The 19904-nt window shown below is 36.2% G+C and overlaps 2 protein-coding genes across 2 annotated transcripts; one reads left to right on the top strand and one right to left on the bottom strand.

Annotated features, from left to right (window-relative positions):
* Positions 1–4836: 4836 nt before the first annotated feature.
* On the bottom strand, positions 4837–5793 carry LOC108203775 (G-type lectin S-receptor-like serine/threonine-protein kinase At4g27290). Its single transcript, XM_017372936.1, has 2 exons — positions 5519–5793; positions 4837–5446 (listed from the first exon to the last, which is right to left on the bottom strand). The coding sequence occupies exons 1-2, from the start codon at positions 5791–5793 to the stop codon at positions 4837–4839; spliced, it is 885 nt and encodes a 294-aa protein (XP_017228425.1).
* An 11034-nt stretch (positions 5794–16827) lies between these two features.
* Positions 16828–17775, top strand: LOC135147210 (uncharacterized). Its single transcript, XM_064080070.1, has one exon. The coding sequence runs from the start codon at positions 16828–16830 to the stop codon at positions 17773–17775; it is 948 nt and encodes a 315-aa protein (XP_063936140.1).
* Positions 17776–19904: the final 2129 nt, after the last annotated feature.

Below are 19904 nucleotides of genomic sequence, written 5' to 3'. Positions count from 1 at the left end.
AAATCCATATGCAACAAATGAAGTGGATCTGTAATGGTATTGATGGTTTTGCCTTTGTGAGATGCTCTCTTCGCTTTTCCTTTCTGACAAGCTTCACAAAGATCATCAGTTGAGAATTCCAGGGAAGGCAACCCTCTCACTAGATCTCTCTTGACTAGAGAGTTCATGGTTTTGAAGTTGAGGTGTGAGAGCTTCTTATGCCATAACCAACTATCTTCAGCAGACGCTTTGGCGTAGAAACAGTGAACTTCGTTTCCTGGTCCTGAAGACAAATCAGCTACGAATATATTGCCTTTCCTTATGCCACATAGTGAAGGACGCTTATCCTTGATATGTTTAATGATACATATCTCCTTTTCAAAATGAACATAATAACCTTTGTCACAAAATTGACTGACACTCAGGAGATTATGTTGAAGTCCTTCAACTATTGCAATATCTTCTATGATGATCCTTCCAATTTTGTACTTGCCATATCCCACAGTACGACCTTTGCTATTATCAGGAAAACTGACTGTAGGGCCAGCTCCTTCTCTTATGTCTTCTAGCAGGGATTTATTGCCAGTCATGTGCATTGACGCTCCACTGTCAAGCACCCAGGTAACACGAACAATTCCACTGGCACCCTGCAAAAGACAACTTGATTAAGCATTCCTTGGGACCCACACTTGATTGGGTCCAGCAAACTTAAAGAACTGATTTCTATCAGGTGTAACAACAGAGCCTCTTGGACTGATACTTGGTTCAGACTTGACTGAACTTACTTCCTTAACAACAGCCTTATAAACCTTAGTTTTAGGCTTTGGAACATAAGTCTCCTTCCTAACACGAGTAGGACTAGCAGTCTTTGATCTAGCATACTTGTTGTTTGTGTGTTGTCTAGGCGATGTGTTTTCATTTTTAGCATGCAAATTTTTAAAATAAGCAGACATCAAATTGAAAGCACAAGTCATACAATTATCAACACTACAAGATTTATGACATGCATCAAACGCAGGAACAACAGGAGTATCAGTCATAATAACAGGAACATCAACAGATTCTACTCTACTATTGTTAACAGTTTTAAAATTCTCAGTAGAATGGCATCTATTGTTTCTGTTCTTACTATTCACAAAGTTATTAGGCTTGTTGAACTTAGTTCTTTCAGAGTTGACACCTAAACCAGCTTTAGGCAACCTAACATTGCCTCTCACTTTGATTGGTTTCAGGTTTGTCAGAATCTCATCTCTCATCTCATTACTCTCTTTCATTTTAAGGTCTTCCTGTTTTAGTTCATATCTAATGACAACAGGAGTCTCTAAGAGAGGTTCAGCTTCTGAGGTTTTAAACAAAGGTTTAAGGGAATCTTTCAAAACAAAAGGAATCCCTCTCTCCTCAGCACTCTTCTTAAAAGGAGTAATGTTACTAGCCTTACCTACAGATTTGTTATAGTCAAAGCCTATTCCAACAGTTCTCTTGATCTCTTGTTTATCATTAAGTTCTTTGACTATCAAGGAGGCATCCTTAAAGGCTTTACATTTCACTTTCTCTTCGTCTAGCTGAAGTCTTAAAGCAATCTCACCTTTCTCTAGAACTTTGACTTTAGCACATTGTAATCCTAAATCCATAGTCAATTGTTCTATTTTAGGTTTTAATACTTTCATCTCATTCATCTTATAAGCATGAATTTCTAAGACTAAAGTATCAATTTTAAGATTAGCAGCTTTCATCTTTTTAATAGCATCATCTCTTTCAAGTCCTAATTTCATAAACAGTTTAGGGCATGTAGGATCTACCTGAAAGCTTCCAGCAGGAGGAGGTGAAGATGATCCAGCATTAGCCATGAGAGCAACATTCCCAATTTGCTCTTCTTCATCACTATCTGTATCATCCCAGCTTTTCCCTTCTGCTAGATATGATTTGCTCTTGAAGCTTTGACTTCCAGAAGTACCATGATGCTTTCTTACTAAGGCATCATACTTCTGCTTCAGCTCATCATACGAATCCTTTCTCTTTCCTTGAACCTTGGGCTGCTTGCACTCAGTTGCAAAGTGTCCAGGTTCACCACAGTTGAAACATTTAAATTTACTTTTGTCCACCATCCCAGTCTTGTATCCTCCTTTGCTTGTTGAATATGAATAGCCTCCCTTCTGAAACTTACTAACAGTCGGTTTGTATTTATAGGAGGGGTTCTTCCGGAATCTCATGTTTCCAAACTTCTTGGCAAACAGGGATAGAGATTGATCTTCTAACTGTTCAAGCTCTTCCATTGTATAGAACTCTTCGTCACCACTGGAAGAAGCAGTCTGACCCATCTCAGGTACAACAAATTCCTGAGTAGTCTTAGGAGGAACAACAACATCCTTCTTCTTTTCTTCCAGTACAGGTGACTCAACAACTAGAGCTCTCGAATGGTTCTGTGTTTTACCCCAGCCATATCTCTGTTTACTCTGAACTTGCTCCAGTTCATAAGTTTTCAAAACTCCGTAGAGTCTTTCCAGAGAAATCTCATTCAGATCTCTGCTTTCCCTGATGGCAGTGATTCTGTGTTCCAGATGTTCAGGAAGGGTTAAGAGAAACTTCATGTTGACCTCTTTCTTGTCGTAGAATTTCCCATTCAGATTTAAATTATTTATCAAATTATTAAGTCTGATAAATACTTCTGAAATCCCTTCACCGGGATGGGAACCAAACTGTTCATACTGAGCCATCAGTATCTCTTTCTTGTTTTCCCTAACTTCCTCTGAGCCTTCATTGATAATCTCTAACGTATCCCAAATTTGCTTGGCGTTCTTACAATTTACAACAGCATTGTACATCACTGGATCTAGAGATTCAACCAAAATTAGTTGAAGAGCATCATCTAAATTCATCTGTTCACTCTCTTCATCTGTGTACTCAGAAAGTTCTTTCGGAATGATCTGATGAGGTATTAACACACCATCCTCTTCGTGTGCTAATATGACATTCATCGGAGTAGTAACACCTTTGTCCAAAATCCCGATGTATTTTCTGTTCGCAGTGCGGAGGAATAGGAACATGTGCCTCTTCTATAGGCCAAAGTGTTCCTTGCTGAACGGTGGGATTTTAATGCTACTAATCTTTTGTGTACTCATGTTTAAGGATTTGAAGTGAATAGTGTTTGGATGAGATTTGGATTTTTGAAAGAAAAATATTTTAAATCAAAATTAATTTTTGGAATAAAATTAATTCGAATAAAAAATATTTGGACGTTACAGAGTGTGTATAGGATCTGATACGGAAAATGGTATCAACCGCTCTGATGCCAATTGTTAGGTCCAGATATGATTGTAGAAGGGGGGGTTGAATACAATCAGTACCAATTCGTCGCGGAAGTGAATCTGATTGAATATGATTTGTTAATCAGATTATAATTAATTAATATAACAATGTTTGAAGTCGTTATATAATTAAAATGGTTCAGTTTTAATGTCCACTAAAGTTCGTAGAATAAATTCGACAGGTATATTCTAGATTTAGTGATTAAAACAACCGGGTTATCAAAGCACAAAAAACTGTGGATATAACGATCAAGCAAGTTACGAACAACTTGAAAGCTTTACAAATGCTTTGATTTACAAAGTGATGAACATTAAAAATGAAGGATGCAATGCCATATTTATAGGCAAAGCATTTGTACTTGTAAGACAATTGAAAGACAAGACAATCACAAGTAGAAAAGACAATCTAGCAAGGGCAAGACAATTACAATTGCCTAGAAAGCCAAAAGCATGGCAGAAAGACAATCTACAGGAAGGGCAAGACAATTGACCTTCGGTCAGACAATTAGAATTGTCTGCAGGAGCTATTCGGCCAGACAATCAAGGATTGTCTTGGAAGCCTTCAATCGGTCAGACAATCTATGATTGTCTTGCTAGAGTCCAAGTCTCGGTCAGACAATCTATTGTCTTGCAGGCAATGCAACTTCGGTCAGACAATCAGAATTGTCTTGGCAGTGCAACCTCGGTCAGACAATCAGAATTGTCTTGGCAATGCAACTTCGGACAGACAAACAGAATTGTCTTGGCAGTGCAACAATCGGTCAGACAATTAACAATTGTCTTGTAAGCTTCAGTCAGACAATTGTTTTGTCTTGGCAGATTGAAATATTCGGTAAGACAATCTCAGATTGTCTTGCTGAGCTTTAGTGGATGATTGTGTAATATGTAGATTATATTTAAATAGAAAATTATCCACTTAATTAATTTAATCATATAAATTCATAAATTAAATTAATTCGAGAGTGAATTAATTTAACAAATAAATTACATAATTAATTTAATTATTTGAGAAGTGGAATAATAATCTATTAAATATTTAATCATCCATTCTTCAGTAGAATTGCTTCCCATCTTCTTTAAACATTAATAACTCCGTCTTGATCAGTCGAACGAACGAACCAGCAACTCTGCTTGACTTCAAATATTCAATTTGAATAACTGATACACAGATGCACTGTCTGGTTCATCTGTATCTAGTTAAATCAAATATTCTTTGTCAAATAAACATTAAGAATTTGATTTGTTCGTCGAGTCTTCGTCTTGTAAGTACTTCTTCATTAAATGGAATCTTCTGATAAAATAAAGTATAGAAACTTTATATCTTCTGAACTCCTGGACGTGCCACAAAAGATTATTTGTGCACTGAGGCTTGAACATATTAATGAACTTCTTTCAGTGATGTGCAGCAGCATCCTGGAATTTATCTGACATATAATTCCCATAAATATTTTGACTTTCTTCGTACGGATTCTGTTGACTTGCTATTTACTGAGCTTTCTTATCTGAGTTGAGTTGTATCTCTTTAAATACAAATAGGCTGAACATATGCCTTTCAACAACCATCAGAATGATCTGCTAACCTCCATTTTTCTGAAAATTTTTGCTCAAACCCATCCAAACACCCACAGATGTCACGTCCATAAGTTTTCTCAGTAATGTTACAAATACCATATGCCCCACATAAAGCAAAGTCGTCGCATTTATCTGTTGGTAGAGTCATAGTGTTATCCCAACCTTGCATATTGTTAGTCCAGGTAAGAATTTTTAGATCTCCGTCTGAATTTAAGATCATTCTCATCGCAGCAGAACTATTGAGAAGTTTACACATGTAATACAAATCCTTTTCGTCAGACACAACATCATATGTGAAAACCATATTCTGCATCAAATTAGACTTGCCACCAAACTGAACACCATTCCATGGTCCAAACCTGAATCTCATAGCTGAACCTTTCCATACAACTCGCTGTGGATATCCTTTTAGATAGACTCCATATGTGTAATTGCCTGGAGATGGATCATCCGGGCTTTTCCAGGATATGAGATACCTTTCTAAGTGTTTCACCAAGTCCCAGCCAAACTTCATGCCTGGTAGAATAGTATCACCAAGGTGATCAAAACTCTGCCAGAGGAAATCTTCAGGATAACTGTCATTTGCATACCTGATCACAAGATTTCCTGTATCTAACAGTTGCGCCACAGGACTCATCACAGTATTTGATGAGTTGGATTACCAAATTATTTTATTGTCACCATTAGTGAGTACCAAATTTCCATTAGCGTCAAACATGAGCACGCCTGATGTATCAGCAAGTGGCGTGTCTCTATTAGCAACCCAGACAACAGTCAGATTGGCTATATTTTTGTACCATATGCCCAAGAACCGACTCTTTAAATTACCAGGGGTAAAGAATCCCATTTGAAAAGTTTCTTTAGCCGACATGATGGTGCTGTTATCATCGTCTCTAATGGTTTGATTAACAGTTATAGTATCAATTGCATTTGCCATATTTGTAAAGGTGAAAAGCATCAAACTGGAGCAAAACAGAATGAAGTAAGTGCTTTCCATTGATCAGGTATAGTTGCTGTATCTACAAATATATACTAAAAGAATAACGTTTAATAGCTTTCCATTGATACAACATACGTTCTTGCATGCACATCTCAATCTCGTCAATGTTAGTTTAACTATTATGTAATCAAGTTAGCGGATAAAAGTCTTGAATGCTACCAATATTCTAATCTCTGATTGTCCATCGTCGAATGCTACAATAATTAAAGACTAATGTATTGACCTGGACTCTGCTTTATTTATCTTAAGTAGCCAAGAGACTATCAACTTCCTGTTCTTAATTTCTGACAGCTGACATGGATGTTCATGTCAGCATCCTTCAACAACCATTTATTTACTGCATCTATCTATCTATTGCCTAAAGGACAGAGTTTATTATATTAATCACATTTCATATTTCTTAAAAAAATTAAACTATCTTCTGAAACATTTCCAGATTCATCATACAAGTATGGATAGTCAACATACTAATTTACAGATTCCCAGCTTCAGTTCTCAAAGACCGGAACCTCCATTCACGTACTTTTCCCGTACAGGTAACTGAAGTCGTATAAGGACCATGTTTCCAATATAAACAGAGTAAGATAAACTTTAATAGTGATAATCATTGTTATCTAAATTCTATGGAGTAGGACTGACAAATATTCTTCTTATCATCAATATTTTATAATCAACCCTTTTAACCCTCAAAGTTTAGGGTGGTGTACCGATGCGGCCTCGATGTTTTAAATCAACCGAATAAACCCTCCAAGTATCCGATATGTTCCTTTTAACCCTCATTACCGGTATGAATACAAAAAACAGTATAATAACAGAGGGTAATATGTGTAGAAATAAACTATAAAACTGATGACTTCAAATTAAACAAGATGAATATATATGTACAAGAGCAAATGAACTCCAAAGACTACATTGTATTTCTCCTGATATATTAAAAGAGATACATCACATAATATATAAAGGCTACCCAACAAAGTGATAGCAACTAACTAGTGTCCACCTGAAACTAAACTCTACTACTCCATGATCCTAAAAACACTCATTACTAATCCAATACTCTCCCACAATTTCTCTAACTTATCCTCTACTAATAAAACAATTAGTGATTATACTAATTTATTTATTTCAAGTTTAGATTATTAGAATATAATTCCAACAATATGCAGGGTAAAGTCCGGGTGTTCCTTTTAAGCCCTAAAATATACACATCGAGTAAACAGTTGAAGAAGAAGAAAAGTAGAAGAAAACTAACATCAGACAGGTAAAAACAAGTACGCAACAACTTTAAAAAAGTAGCTGTAGTTACTGGTGGTACTAGATGCATTGGTGGAGCGACGGCCCGTATATTTGTGCAGCATGGTGCAAAGGTGGTGATTGCTGGTCGTCAAGACGAACTAGGCCGATCTCTATGAAAAGATCAAGACGATCTTTCTTATTTTCACCGTGATGATACTAATGAATCAGATGTACAAAATTTGGTTCATTTCACCGTGACCAAGCATGGTAAGCTTGACAATATGTTTGCTAATGCTGGCATCACAGGTTTGAATGATCCAAGAATATCAGCAACAACATAGTCTGCTTTCATTCCAGGCCGGCAAATCTCCGATAATATACTACTCGCTCAAGAATTATTCAGGGGCTATACGAGAGACACTGGTACATCTAAATGTGCTCTTAAAATTGATTTACACAAGGTATTTGACTGAATACATTGGGATTTCATTTTTGCAGCTATGGCTCATATGAATTTCCCTTCTCTTTTTGTGTCTTGGGTTCGTGCCTGTGTCACCACTGCCATGTTTTCTATCAAGGTTAATGGGGCTTCTTGTGGTTATTTTAAAGGGGCAAAGGGCATCCGTTAAGGGGACCCTGACGCGAGTAAGTTATACAAATGTAGCTGATGCTTCTTCTCTGGAGGAAAAATCTATCTTTTATTGATATTTCTCTCCAAAGGGTTTTACAGACTTTATAATAAACTGATTACATTAATAAGCTGCATCCTACAACTTCTCAACTTCCCTGCAACTTCTCCACTTCTCCGTAACGTACATAACTTTCTCAAATATCTCCAGTACATTGAAACTTATTCAAAAACATTTTACTACCTAATAATTAGTTTATTTTAAACACAAGTTTAGATTAATATAAAATTAATTCCAACAGACCCTGTGTCTCCTTATCTATTCACAATTGGCGCCATGCATGTTTTCTCATGTATTCTAAATGATTCTCCCCCATTATTCAAATTTCATTGGAGATGTAAGGAGCTACGCTTAACGCACCTATTTTTTGCCGATGATGTGTTGTTATTTTCTCATGGTGATGTTGATTCTATTTCTCATCTGATGAGCATCTTGGAAAGGTTTGGAAACTTAAGTGGCCTCACTGCTAGCATTAACAAAAGCACCAGTTTCTTTTGCAACTGTGAGCCGGAGACTATTGAATGGTTCGATCTTAATTATTCCATGCCTAGGGGTCTGCTGCCTGTCAAGTTTCTTGGAGTGCCACTTATTTCTTCGAAGTTATGCATAAATGATTGTATTCTCTTAGTGGACCGAATCACTGCAAGAATCATGACTTGGACTTCTTTGTTACTATCTTATATGGGACGTTTGAGGCTGATTGAAGTGGTTTTGCTTAGCATTCAGAATTTTTGGACTCGTCATTTTGTCTTACCAAAGAAGGTGCATAAATTAATCCAGCAGCTCCTAACTCGTTTTTTTATGGCAGGGTAATGTGACTTCTATAGGCGGTGCAAAGGTTTCTTGGGTGAATTTATGTCTTCCAAAAGAGGAAGGAGGTCTGGGTTTGAAAAAACCGGAGGAGTGGAATTATGCTCGAATTATTTTACACTTATGGTCAGTTGTTATTCAGAAGGGCTCTTTGTGGTCTAACTGGGTGATTAACAGTGTCTTTAGGGGGCGCAATTTCTGGGTAGTTCCTATCCCTACGGGCTGTTCATGGATTTGGCGAAAAGTTTTAAAGCTTCGAACTTTGGCTAAACGATTTATTCTCTACAAGCTGGGCAATGGTATTAGCACTTCTATTTGGTTTGATCCTTGGTGGAAACATAATTGTCTTGCTACATATTTGACTGATCCTATTATAAGGGCTGTTGGTTCCACTCCGAATGCAACTGTTTTCACTATTATTTGCTTTGGGGAATGGCGTCTGCCCAGGGGGAACTCACAGCATCACCACTCTAATCATGCTTTGGCTACATGGCTGCGTGATTTTGATTACCCTTTATTTGATTTAGACCAAGCTGATCAGATAAGTTGGGAGGGTGTTAAACCAAACCATGTCACCACTCGAGTTATATGGGATTCAATTCGCATCAGGGGTAAGAGTTGCACCTGGTCTGCTGGGGTCTGGTGTAAGTTAAAAATCACTAGATTTTGTTTCCTGTCTTGGCTGTTGTGTTTTGATAAGGTGGTTACTAGATCTGTTTTGTATGATCGTCACGTCATTTCTGATAACAGCTGCATTTTTTGTGTTGGAGGGCTTGAAACAGCTCGTCACCTTTTTATTAACTGCCTGTATGCTAGACTGATTCACCGGGTTTATTTGAGCGAGACTCACGGGATTACTATGGATTATTCTATGGATTGGAAGGGCTGGGTTCTTTATTTTTTGGCTATAGCTGATGCACCTCAGAGGCAGATTTTGCTTTTATATCTACAAGTTTTTTCTTATCATCTATGGAGGGAACGTAATGCAAGGCTTCATGGGGGAGGCAGTTTTGGTCCAAGGAAATTGCTAACAGGAATCATGGTTGATATGTGTGGCAGGGCTGCAGCTTCTACTTGGTTATCTAGACTCATTTCTAGTAGGCCTATTATATGTACATGGTTAATTTGATGTAAATCTTTTAGTTAGTTGCTGCTTTGTTGGTAGTCGATAGGCTATGATTGGGGTCTTTTTTTCCCATGCCAGTGAGCTTGCTTCTTTCTATCTATAATCTCATACCCTGAGATTGTTTATAGAAAATTTTTGTGGCTAGCCTCTTGATCTATTGTATATTCTCTTTATATATATATATATATATATATATATATATATATATATATATATATATATATATATATATATATATATATATATATCCATTTAGCAAAAAAAAAAGATTTCAAGAGTGTGTTCGATACTAATGTTTTTGGTGCATTCTTGTGCGCCAAACACGCGAGTAGAGTCATGGTTCTTGCAAGAAGAGGCAGCATATTGTTCCCTATAAGTGTTGCATCAGTAGTTCATGGAGACGTGCCACATGCCTAGTGTGCTTCAAAGCATGCGGTTTTGGGGTTGGCATAGAATTTGTGTGTAGAGATGGGGAGTTACGGGGTAAGAGTTAACTGTTAATCTCCTGTGAGTCTCCAGCATCTAGCAATCAATACTAGTTAAGGTAGATTCCTCAAAAAGACAACTATCGTGAAAACCGAAACCGAGTGCACTACAACAAATCAGCCTTTTTACGACGGAAATTAAGCCTGCATTCCGTCGTAAGTTACGACGAAATTAAGCCTGCATTCTTTCAGATCCGGACCATTTTTTATTATTTTTTATTTAGGAAATCAATTTAAATAAGGAACTTACGACGAAACGTATATGTCATCGTAAGTTTGGAATATAAAAACGACACCGTACTCGGAATCGGAACATTTAAATTTTTTTCAATTCAGTGAAAAATAATAAAATAACGAACTTAAGACGGTTTTGTGTTCCGTCATAATAAGTTACGACGGATTGTAGACTGTCCGTCGTAAGTTGAGGCGCGAAGGTGTTCCGTCGTAAGTTATCCGTCGTAAATACCCTGTTTTGTTGTAGTGGTGTGTAAATATTATAGACAGAATTAGACAAGCAAAGCTCTGTTTTTATCCTTGCCATCTGTGTAGGTCTGATGGTTGTCTATTTTTAAGACTTTAAAATGTTTTCATCTATTTAAACACACACACATTCAGCACATATATTTAATTGCTGATATGAATTAATGTACGTAGATACCGGGAATGATCGTGTAAATGCCTATTGTGCTTCAAATTTCATAGAGATATCATCTTTTTAATTCATAAGATCTTGGTATGAAACCTTGAGATACTGGTTATCATCTTGCAATTCCAGGACATGATCATGGAACTGTTTTGAGTTCCCACGTCGATAACAGATAAAGGCAACACATGATGAGATACTAAGGGGTAGAAGAACAAGGGGAGTATGATTTTCTTGTTCAATGAGACCTTTACGGACAAGAAGGCAATTGCAGAGCTTGAATACCTCCACAAAACTATAAATTTCCAACTGAAAACACTGAGTTTTGAAAACTTACCTTGTCTAGGCATTTCCGCGATCTTACTGTGCTTCAAAGCATCAGGTCTTACGAATTGTTAGGAATATGTAATGCTTGATGATACAAAGTATTTTATTCTTACTTAAAATAAAATTGCATGTAGCTGATCAATTGATGGCATGCTAAGGCAGTATCAATTGATCAGATTGACCCATCAACGGCTGATGAGGTACTTTAACAAAGCCGGAGTATCTTAGCAGTTGATGTAATAATAATGTGTACTTTTAGATTAGCAGTTGATCTATCAATGGATGTATAGATAGGGTGACATAATTGTAAATATGAGAAGTCATGTAATCTATTTAAGTGAAGTGAAGATCGATCGCTAATCATGAAGTATCAATGGCTAATTGGAAGAAAGATTATCAACCGCTAAATCAACACCATTATCCCATAATTCAAATAAGACTATCAACCGCTATTTCAGAAAAGTATCAACTGGTAATATTAGCAGTTGATGATTAGCAGTTGACAACAACAAGTCAAGATAAAGACAAAGAGCACATGGGTTGATGTGACAGATGCTGCACCAGTTTTGGAAGCTAAACCAAAAGGAGTTTACTCAAATATTGAGAACCTCGAAGCCTACCATTTCTGGCAAAGCAACAAGAATTTCAAGCTGCCAAATGCAGTATCAATTCCAAGAAATTCTATATTTGTACTAGCTAGAAAGTGAGTAGGAAAATACTTTTACAGACTAGTTTTGTTTGTAGTAGTATACATTCACTTTGTAATTTACATTTCAAAGTATCCAAACACCAAGAACTGAAGAGCAAAGCACTAGAGAAAGTTAGCAAGAAATTGTAAGCTTTTGCTCTTCATTCTTTTGTAAGCTGCCAAGTATTTTTACTTGGAAGGTTCTTGATATAAAAATCTCTCAGGTGGATCAAACAATCCACCTGAAATTTTTAAGATCCTTGTTCTTTAAATTTCTGTTTTAGCTTTTATATTCTCTTTTAGTTTGAATATAATCTGTTGTGTAAAGGTTGTTGAAATTTTTGTAGATTGTTTTCAACCCCCCCAACCCCCCCTCTACAATCTAACTTATTGTTTGCATTGTCTAAATAACACGAATTAATGTAGGTCTGATCAGGGCGGATCTAGGAATATATTCTTAGGGGGGCACCAAGCAAATTTTCTAAAAATAACTATATATTCTCATATTTTCAGGGGGGGGGGGCACTTCTATAGATTAGAATTCTATAGAATTGAACATGAACAACAACGATAAGAGCTTTAAAAAGAACCACGCATCTACCACTGCTCATGATTCTAGAAGAGTTTCCATCGATGCCAAAATGATGAGAGGCACAAATTCTCTCTCGGGTGACGTTCAGCTGGAGAGATTCCTAGCCCAGTCCGCCAACTGAAAATCACGGCATCCAAACAACCTATTCAACTAGTTCAGGAGAGGCTTCCTGTCGTGCATGGTAGTGGTTCAAAGTCAAGGATGGTGGAAGCGAGTGGGGAAGGACAGATGGTAAGAAGATCATGATATATATATATATATATATATATATATATATATATATATATATATATATATATATATATATATATATATATATATATATATCATATATATGTATAATATCGACGGTAAAAAGTTAGGAGCAATTGATATATGTACTTAAATTTTATTCAAAGCACCATTTATAATATAGGATTCTAAACTCGAGCAATTGATAAATGGATATTACTATTCATGACAATTTGATGTATTGTGTTAATTTGGTTGAACTTCTTTATTAACTTAAGATGCAAGTAAAGTCCTGAGTACCCAATTTTTATTTGATGTAAAATGCGAGTACAAAAAATACACATTGAACCATTATTATGATTTTTAGTGTTGTATGTTTTATCTTTAGAATACTCCCGTTACTATAAAACAATCATCCTTTTTAAAAATTAGAGGATGTTTGATTCATTTTTACACTTTGAAAAACCACCTTCGTTCTACTCTCTTAGAAGAATACTTATGTGACAAACTCATTTAAATCCAACTACATTGTCTTTTTAAGGACGTTCTACAAAGTTTGAGTTGTGATTTTTCTCAATCATTTTCAATTCTTCAACTACTGACTTTCCCCAAGATTTTACTTTTGAAGCTTCCTCAAAACTTTGTGGTCCAACTCAAAAAAGTAGCTATTTGGGAGCTAAATTAAATGAGAAATTGAGAATTGGAGTATATGCATGAACATGATTGGGATTCTATAATCCCAATCCATTTCCACCCAAATATCATCGGGGATGTCGAGAATGCCATAGGTGTAACACCCCCATCTTAAATTAAGACGAGAGGTTACATACAAATCCAAAATCTGCAAACAGAGCACTAATAATCAATAAACATGAATAAATAGAATCACTAAACAATAAAACTATCTTAACAACACTAATGGTCCATAAGTCTTAGTCACTGTAACTTAGGGTAGCTCTCCATCACACAGCCCCGCCCCGGGTCCCTCTAAGAACCTGCCAGAAGAAGAATACGGCATGAGCCAAATGCCCAGTACGGATTGGAAGCATTTACAAAACAAGAAACATTTAAAATATTTTGACCATCATATAAAACAATAATTTTTTTAAAATAAATAGGCCGATGCAACGAAGGTTAGGATATTTCATACCGAGATCAAAACATATACAAATACACACATCATAGGGTACCTAATGTGTGCAACAAACCGGTTAACGTGTACGGCATATACAACGTCACCGTCAAATCACAAATCATATCAAAACTGAACTGGATGCATCCACGTATCCTGAACATATAATCAAAATGGCCAAAGCTCCTCCCAAGAGCTAACAGAAGGATACGCCGTGACCAATCACACTGTCACGGAAGTGTCATGTCAATGGTGCCGCAAAGACATGGCTGTAGTACCCCCACAGCTAGGAAACTCGGTATACCCTATATCTCTCTAAGGGTTCAAAACAAAATAGTTTTCACAACTTTAAAATCACATGGTACAGATATTTCAAATTAACTGAACAAATCACAATTTTGTAAACTCTTTGTAAATCGGAGAATGAATATTTGAATATCTCAAAACAGATTTTTAAAATATTTTTCGGAAATCAAAACAGTTAAATGAATAGCACAGAACAAGCTTGGCAAATCGGACGGATCAAAAGAGAACAAATAAAAATCATTTAATATCGAAAGGAGTAGCACTGAATAAAAAGAGTAGAATCCGTACGAACACATCGAACAGAAAGGATCAAAACAGGGTAATCAAATTTACCTAACACTGATAGAGTGCTGAATAAAAGAGAACGAAATCCGTACCTCGAAAATAGCAAATTCAAACACTAGCGAACCTCACAACGGACCATCTAAACTCCCGAACCCCGGCTTTATCTTAAACTCCAATTATCTCCATGATTGCAATCTGCCCAGACCAATAATATACTGTTTTGACCCTCTAAACAATGTTTTCTGGAAAAACTCAAAACACGAAAGTCGTGGAGAACGAAAAGACCTTTCTGAAAAGGTAAGGCTCATCGAAATCGGAGTTATAACGAATTGGGAATTAAATAAAACGTCCGCTGATTCAGAACTCAAAGAATAAGCAGGATCTGATTAAGTTTTGTAATTTTGAGAACAGTTCGAACATAATCTGAGAAAACATTGTGAACGAAAGTTGTAGGAGATTGAAAGAGCTTTCCGAAACATCAAGAATCTTCGAAATCCGATAAGAATTGAATTTACTACGAATTTTACAAGACAGCTGATTTATGAGAATAAAGCCCTGCGAATTTTTGTAATAAAAACGAATAGAAGGTTGGGTGGCTCTCAAAAGTGTATATAAAAGAATGAGAGAACAAAATCAATATATAGAGTCTTGAAACCCTAATCCTAAACCTATCCGTTATCCGAATACAAGTCTGATTCATATTCTAATTCTATTATCTTAATTCAATTTTAAATCCTAATTATAATCCAATTTTAATCCCCTTTTTATTAATACTAATCTATTAATGTTATTCTAAAAATTACGGGATATCACATTAGGAGACTCCATCGATTGTGACGGTGTTGTTGTTGTAGTTGATTGTGTCTGCCATTGTAATTTTGATTGTGATTGTAGTAGTTGTAGTTAATTTGTGTTAGATTAGATCCCTTTTTATAGCACAAGTGTTAAGCAACTAAAAAGTCTCTACATTGAATTGTATTAGTGTTACAATCCCAAGAGTCACCCTTCCATTACCCTTGTATTGAATGCTATGAGTTACACTCCCAATATTCATACCCCTTGATTGCTTAGGAAATTGATAGGATTTTGAAATTGAAATATTATTAAGATTAATTTTATTTGATTTTGGACTTTGAATTTGATTTAAATATTGTTATTACTCATCTATTTTAATTGATTTTGAGTTTGATTTGATTTTGATATATTTTTTGAGTTTGATTTTATAAAATGTGTGAGTTTAATTTGTTATTAGCATAAATTTTAATTTGAAATATTTTGAAGATTAAACAATTTTTTAGGGAAGTTATCATTGACGGGACTGGTTTTTATCAGACGACTTGCGAATAAATGGTTGCATTTGTTATGAGTTTTCTGATATAAAACCAGTTCCGTCAAATTATTTTTTTAAAAATGTAAGCCACAAAACCGACCGACAAAAATCATAACCGACCGAGGTGACCATTGCCGTAACTCAGTAAACCGACCGATTACGTCATAACCGACCGCTAATACCATAACCAAGTGCAGAAAACCGACCGATACTGTGGTCGGTTTTGAGTTTATTAGTTTTATTTATCGATTTATTTGGCTAAGTCATGAGAATGCTCAGCGGCACCGACGAACGACGTCGTATGCGTATTATAAAACCGACCGATGACGGTCAGTTTAGATTATTTTATTTTTAATTCTCGATTTATTTGTCTAAGTGCTGAGATGATGTCGTTTGTGTAATATAAAACCAACCGACGGCGGTCGGTTTTGATTATTTTATTTTTAATTCTTGATTTATTTTGGCTAAGTGCTGAGACGACGTCGTTTGTGTACTAGAAAACCGACCGAATTGTTGGTCGCTTTTGATCGGTCGGTTTTAAATGGTCGGTTTTAAGTGCTGGGAAAATAGCGCACTGCTCGTTAACCGACCAGAAACAGACGGTCGGTTTTATTTTGCGACATAACCGACCACCTGGTGGTCGGTTTTGACCGCCATTTGTATATTTTATTATTTAAAAAACGGAGGGTAGGTACGTTTTAGCAGTGATACAACAGCGTTTTGTTAAAATAGACATAACTGACCGGTTATTTTTGACAGGCGGTCGGTTTTGTGTGAGCTAAAAAGTAAAAAACTACTCTCCACTTTCATTATACAACAAAGCTTGGAAATTATCAAATATCAAAAGAAGAAGAAGGAGAAGAAGAAAAAGAAGGAGAAGAAGAAAAAGAAGGACAAGAAGGACAAGAAAGGAAGGAATCAATTATCAAAAAAAAAGTAAGCTACTCTTCTTAATTATGATCACATTGTGATTTTTATTTATTTTGTTGAGAATAATTTGTATGCATGTTGTTTATATAAATTTCTTGGATAATTTGTAATGTGTATATGTTATGTTCATACATACGTGGTGTGTATATATATTTATGTAGATGACAAATCTTGATCAGAGTTGGATTAGTAACCGGTTGCAACGAGATAAAATTACTCTAAATTTAGAATATAGGGAAGGTGTAGAGGAATTTTTGAATTTTGCAAGCTTGAAAATGGAGGGAGGTATGATGAATTGTCCTTGCAAGCTTTGTAAAAATTTGAATTGGTTAGGGGTAGATGATGTTCGGTTTCATTTGATATCCGAGGGTATGATGGAGAGTTATACGATATGGACTTCGCACGGAGAGGTTTCGCAAAAAAGTAAAAAGCGAAAATCATGTGAAACGCGAGAATGTCGTAGGGTAGTAGATGATCATGTTGATATCAACTCCATGTTACATGATTTTGCCGGTTCGAATCATGAATTTTATGATACCACGGGTACTACTAATGTTGAAGAAGCTCCTAATGATAGTGCTAAAGAATTTTATAAGGCGATTGTTGGAAATGGTGCTCCTATTTATCTCGGTTGCACAAAATTTACAAGGTTAAGTTTTACCGTAAAATTGTTGGAGTTCAAAAATGCGTCTAATTGTAGTGACAAAGCCTTCAACAGTTTGATTAAGATCATTATGGACGTGTTACCAAAACATCACACATTACCCGAGTCTTATTATGAGATGAAAAAGGTTATGAAAAGTTTAAGGGTGGAATATGAAAAAATTGATGTGTGCGAGAATGATTGTATGCTATTTTATGGAGATGACAAAGATAAAATTGTGTGTGATATATGTAGTTGTAATCGATATTTGGATAAATCAAGGAAAAATGGTAAGAAAATTCCGAGAAAAATTTTAAGACATTTTCCTTTGATTCCCCGACTGCAACGGTTATATATGTCGGCACATACATCCGACCATATGAGGTATTACAAAAATCGAGAGGTCAATGAAAAAGAAATATCTCACCCTGCGGATGGAGACGAATGGAAGAATTTTGACCTCTGATATCCATCATTTGCTCAAGAAATTCGTAATGTAAGACTTGGTTTTGCGACCGATGGTTTCAACCCGTTTGGGAATACGGGTAACAAAACATATAGTGTATGACCCGTGGTAATTGTTGTGTATAATCTTCCGCCGTCCATGTGTATGAAGAGACCGTATATATTTTTGACGGATATTATACCGGGTCCGGAGAGTATTGGGAAAAATATTAATATATATCTTAGACCTCTCATTGATGAATTGAAGACATTATGGTATACCGGAGTGCAAACATATGACCAATCTCTAAAACAAAATTTTACCATGAGAGCGGCTCTTATGTGGACAATCAGTGATTTTCCTGTCATGAGTATGGTAAGTGGTTGGTCGGGGAAAGGAAAGCTTGCATGTCCAGTGTGTTTGGGAAGTGTACAGGGGTTTCAGTTAAAACATTCTGGGAAATGTTCTTTTCATGGCACTAACCGAATTTTTCTTGAACCTAATGATCCATTGCGTAAGAAGAGTAGCTTGTTTGACCATTCGGAAAAAAGGTTGTGGCGTGGACGCTTATCCGGGGAGGAAGTTAAAACTTGGATTGATAGCATAGACTTTCCACCACCCGGAAAGACTAACAAAAAGAAAAGAAGTGATGGATATGGGGTTGATCATCATTGGACTCATGCCCCGATGTTCTATGATCTCCCTTATTGGTCTTCACATAGTTTGCGACATTCCATTGATATCATGCATACCGAAAAAAATGTGTTTGAGAACATATTTTTTACCATTGTTGGGGGTAAGAAGTCAAAAGATCACCACAAGGCAAGGTCGGATTGCAAACACTTCGGTGTGTTGCCTCATTTGTGGATTGATGAAAATGGCAAAAAACCAAAAGCACCGTACTCTCTTAGTAGAAAACAACTCAAAATTCTATGTCAGTGGATTGAGTCGTTGAAACTTCCAGACGGTTATGTCTCAAATATATCTCGTTGTTGCAATGCTAAGGAGTGTAAGTTTTTTGGATTTAAATCGCATGATTGTCATATTTTCCTTCAAAAATTGTTGCCTCTATCAATTCGCGAGCTTCTACCGGGACCAATTGTGGATGCCTTACAATGATTTCCAATTTTTTTCAAGAATTATGTTCATCCGTGATTACGAGATCCGATTTGGATCTAATGACGAAATCGATTATTAGAGCTTTGTGTTTATTGGAAACAATTTTTCCTCAGACTTGGTTTGATTCGATGGAGCATTTGGTAATACATTTAGCAGAAGAAATTAGACTAGCAGGACCCGCTTATTTGCATTGGATGTATCCAATTGAACGGTTATTAGGGAAATTTAAACAAAAGGTTGGTAATAAAGCGCGAGTCGAGGGTTCAATTGTGACGGACCCAACATAATTAACCGACTAAAGCATGCATAAACGATAAATAAACTAGAATTATAGAGTTATGAAACATTAGAACTAAAATCTAAATCCACAATCCCCGGATCACCAGGAATGAGTATGAACAACAAATAAAGTTATTACAACCCAAATAGAATCCAAATTAAATCTAAGTCATTACTACAGTTTTTAAATCCCAAAAGTTCAAAAGATAACCACTAGGGAACTAAGAGTTCCCAACCTGCTCCATCATACGGCGGTAAGCAATCCCGTTGCCTGAGGTGGATTTACGTGCGGTCTGCTTGAATCGGGCCATTCTCGGGTTTCACTAAAGGGTTATAACAACAATATATATATGAGCATAAAGCTCAGCAAGTGAAATCAGTAAATAAAACAGTTCACAATATGCAATATAACAAGTGCAAAAGCAACAACAGATATCACAAGGTATAAACACAAGTAAAGGTGAAATGTGGGGTATCAATTTATTGGAATTGGAAACACACAGCGCTACGAGCATTGAGGGGTGATCAGCCCACACCAAGCTCCGAACCACATAAAGTGATTCAACCAGGGAGGATCCTCGGCACACATTGGCCATAAACAGACATCAGGCTCCCCGCTACTGATGCTGCAATAATAGACTGGCGCCTCAGTCTTAATATAAAATTATTATCCAATTCCTTTTAAGGTCATTTCAAATCAAATCATTTTCAAAAAGGGGTCTTGATCAAGGACAAGTTATAAGCAAGGGTGT

The sequence above is a fragment of the Daucus carota genome, chromosome 6 (assembly GCF_001625215.2).
Source record: "Daucus carota subsp. sativus chromosome 6, DH1 v3.0, whole genome shotgun sequence".
Taxonomy (NCBI): domain Eukaryota; kingdom Viridiplantae; phylum Streptophyta; class Magnoliopsida; order Apiales; family Apiaceae; genus Daucus; species Daucus carota.
The sequence above is the reverse complement of the archived record's forward strand: the minus strand, read 5'-3'. Positions and strand labels throughout refer to the sequence as shown.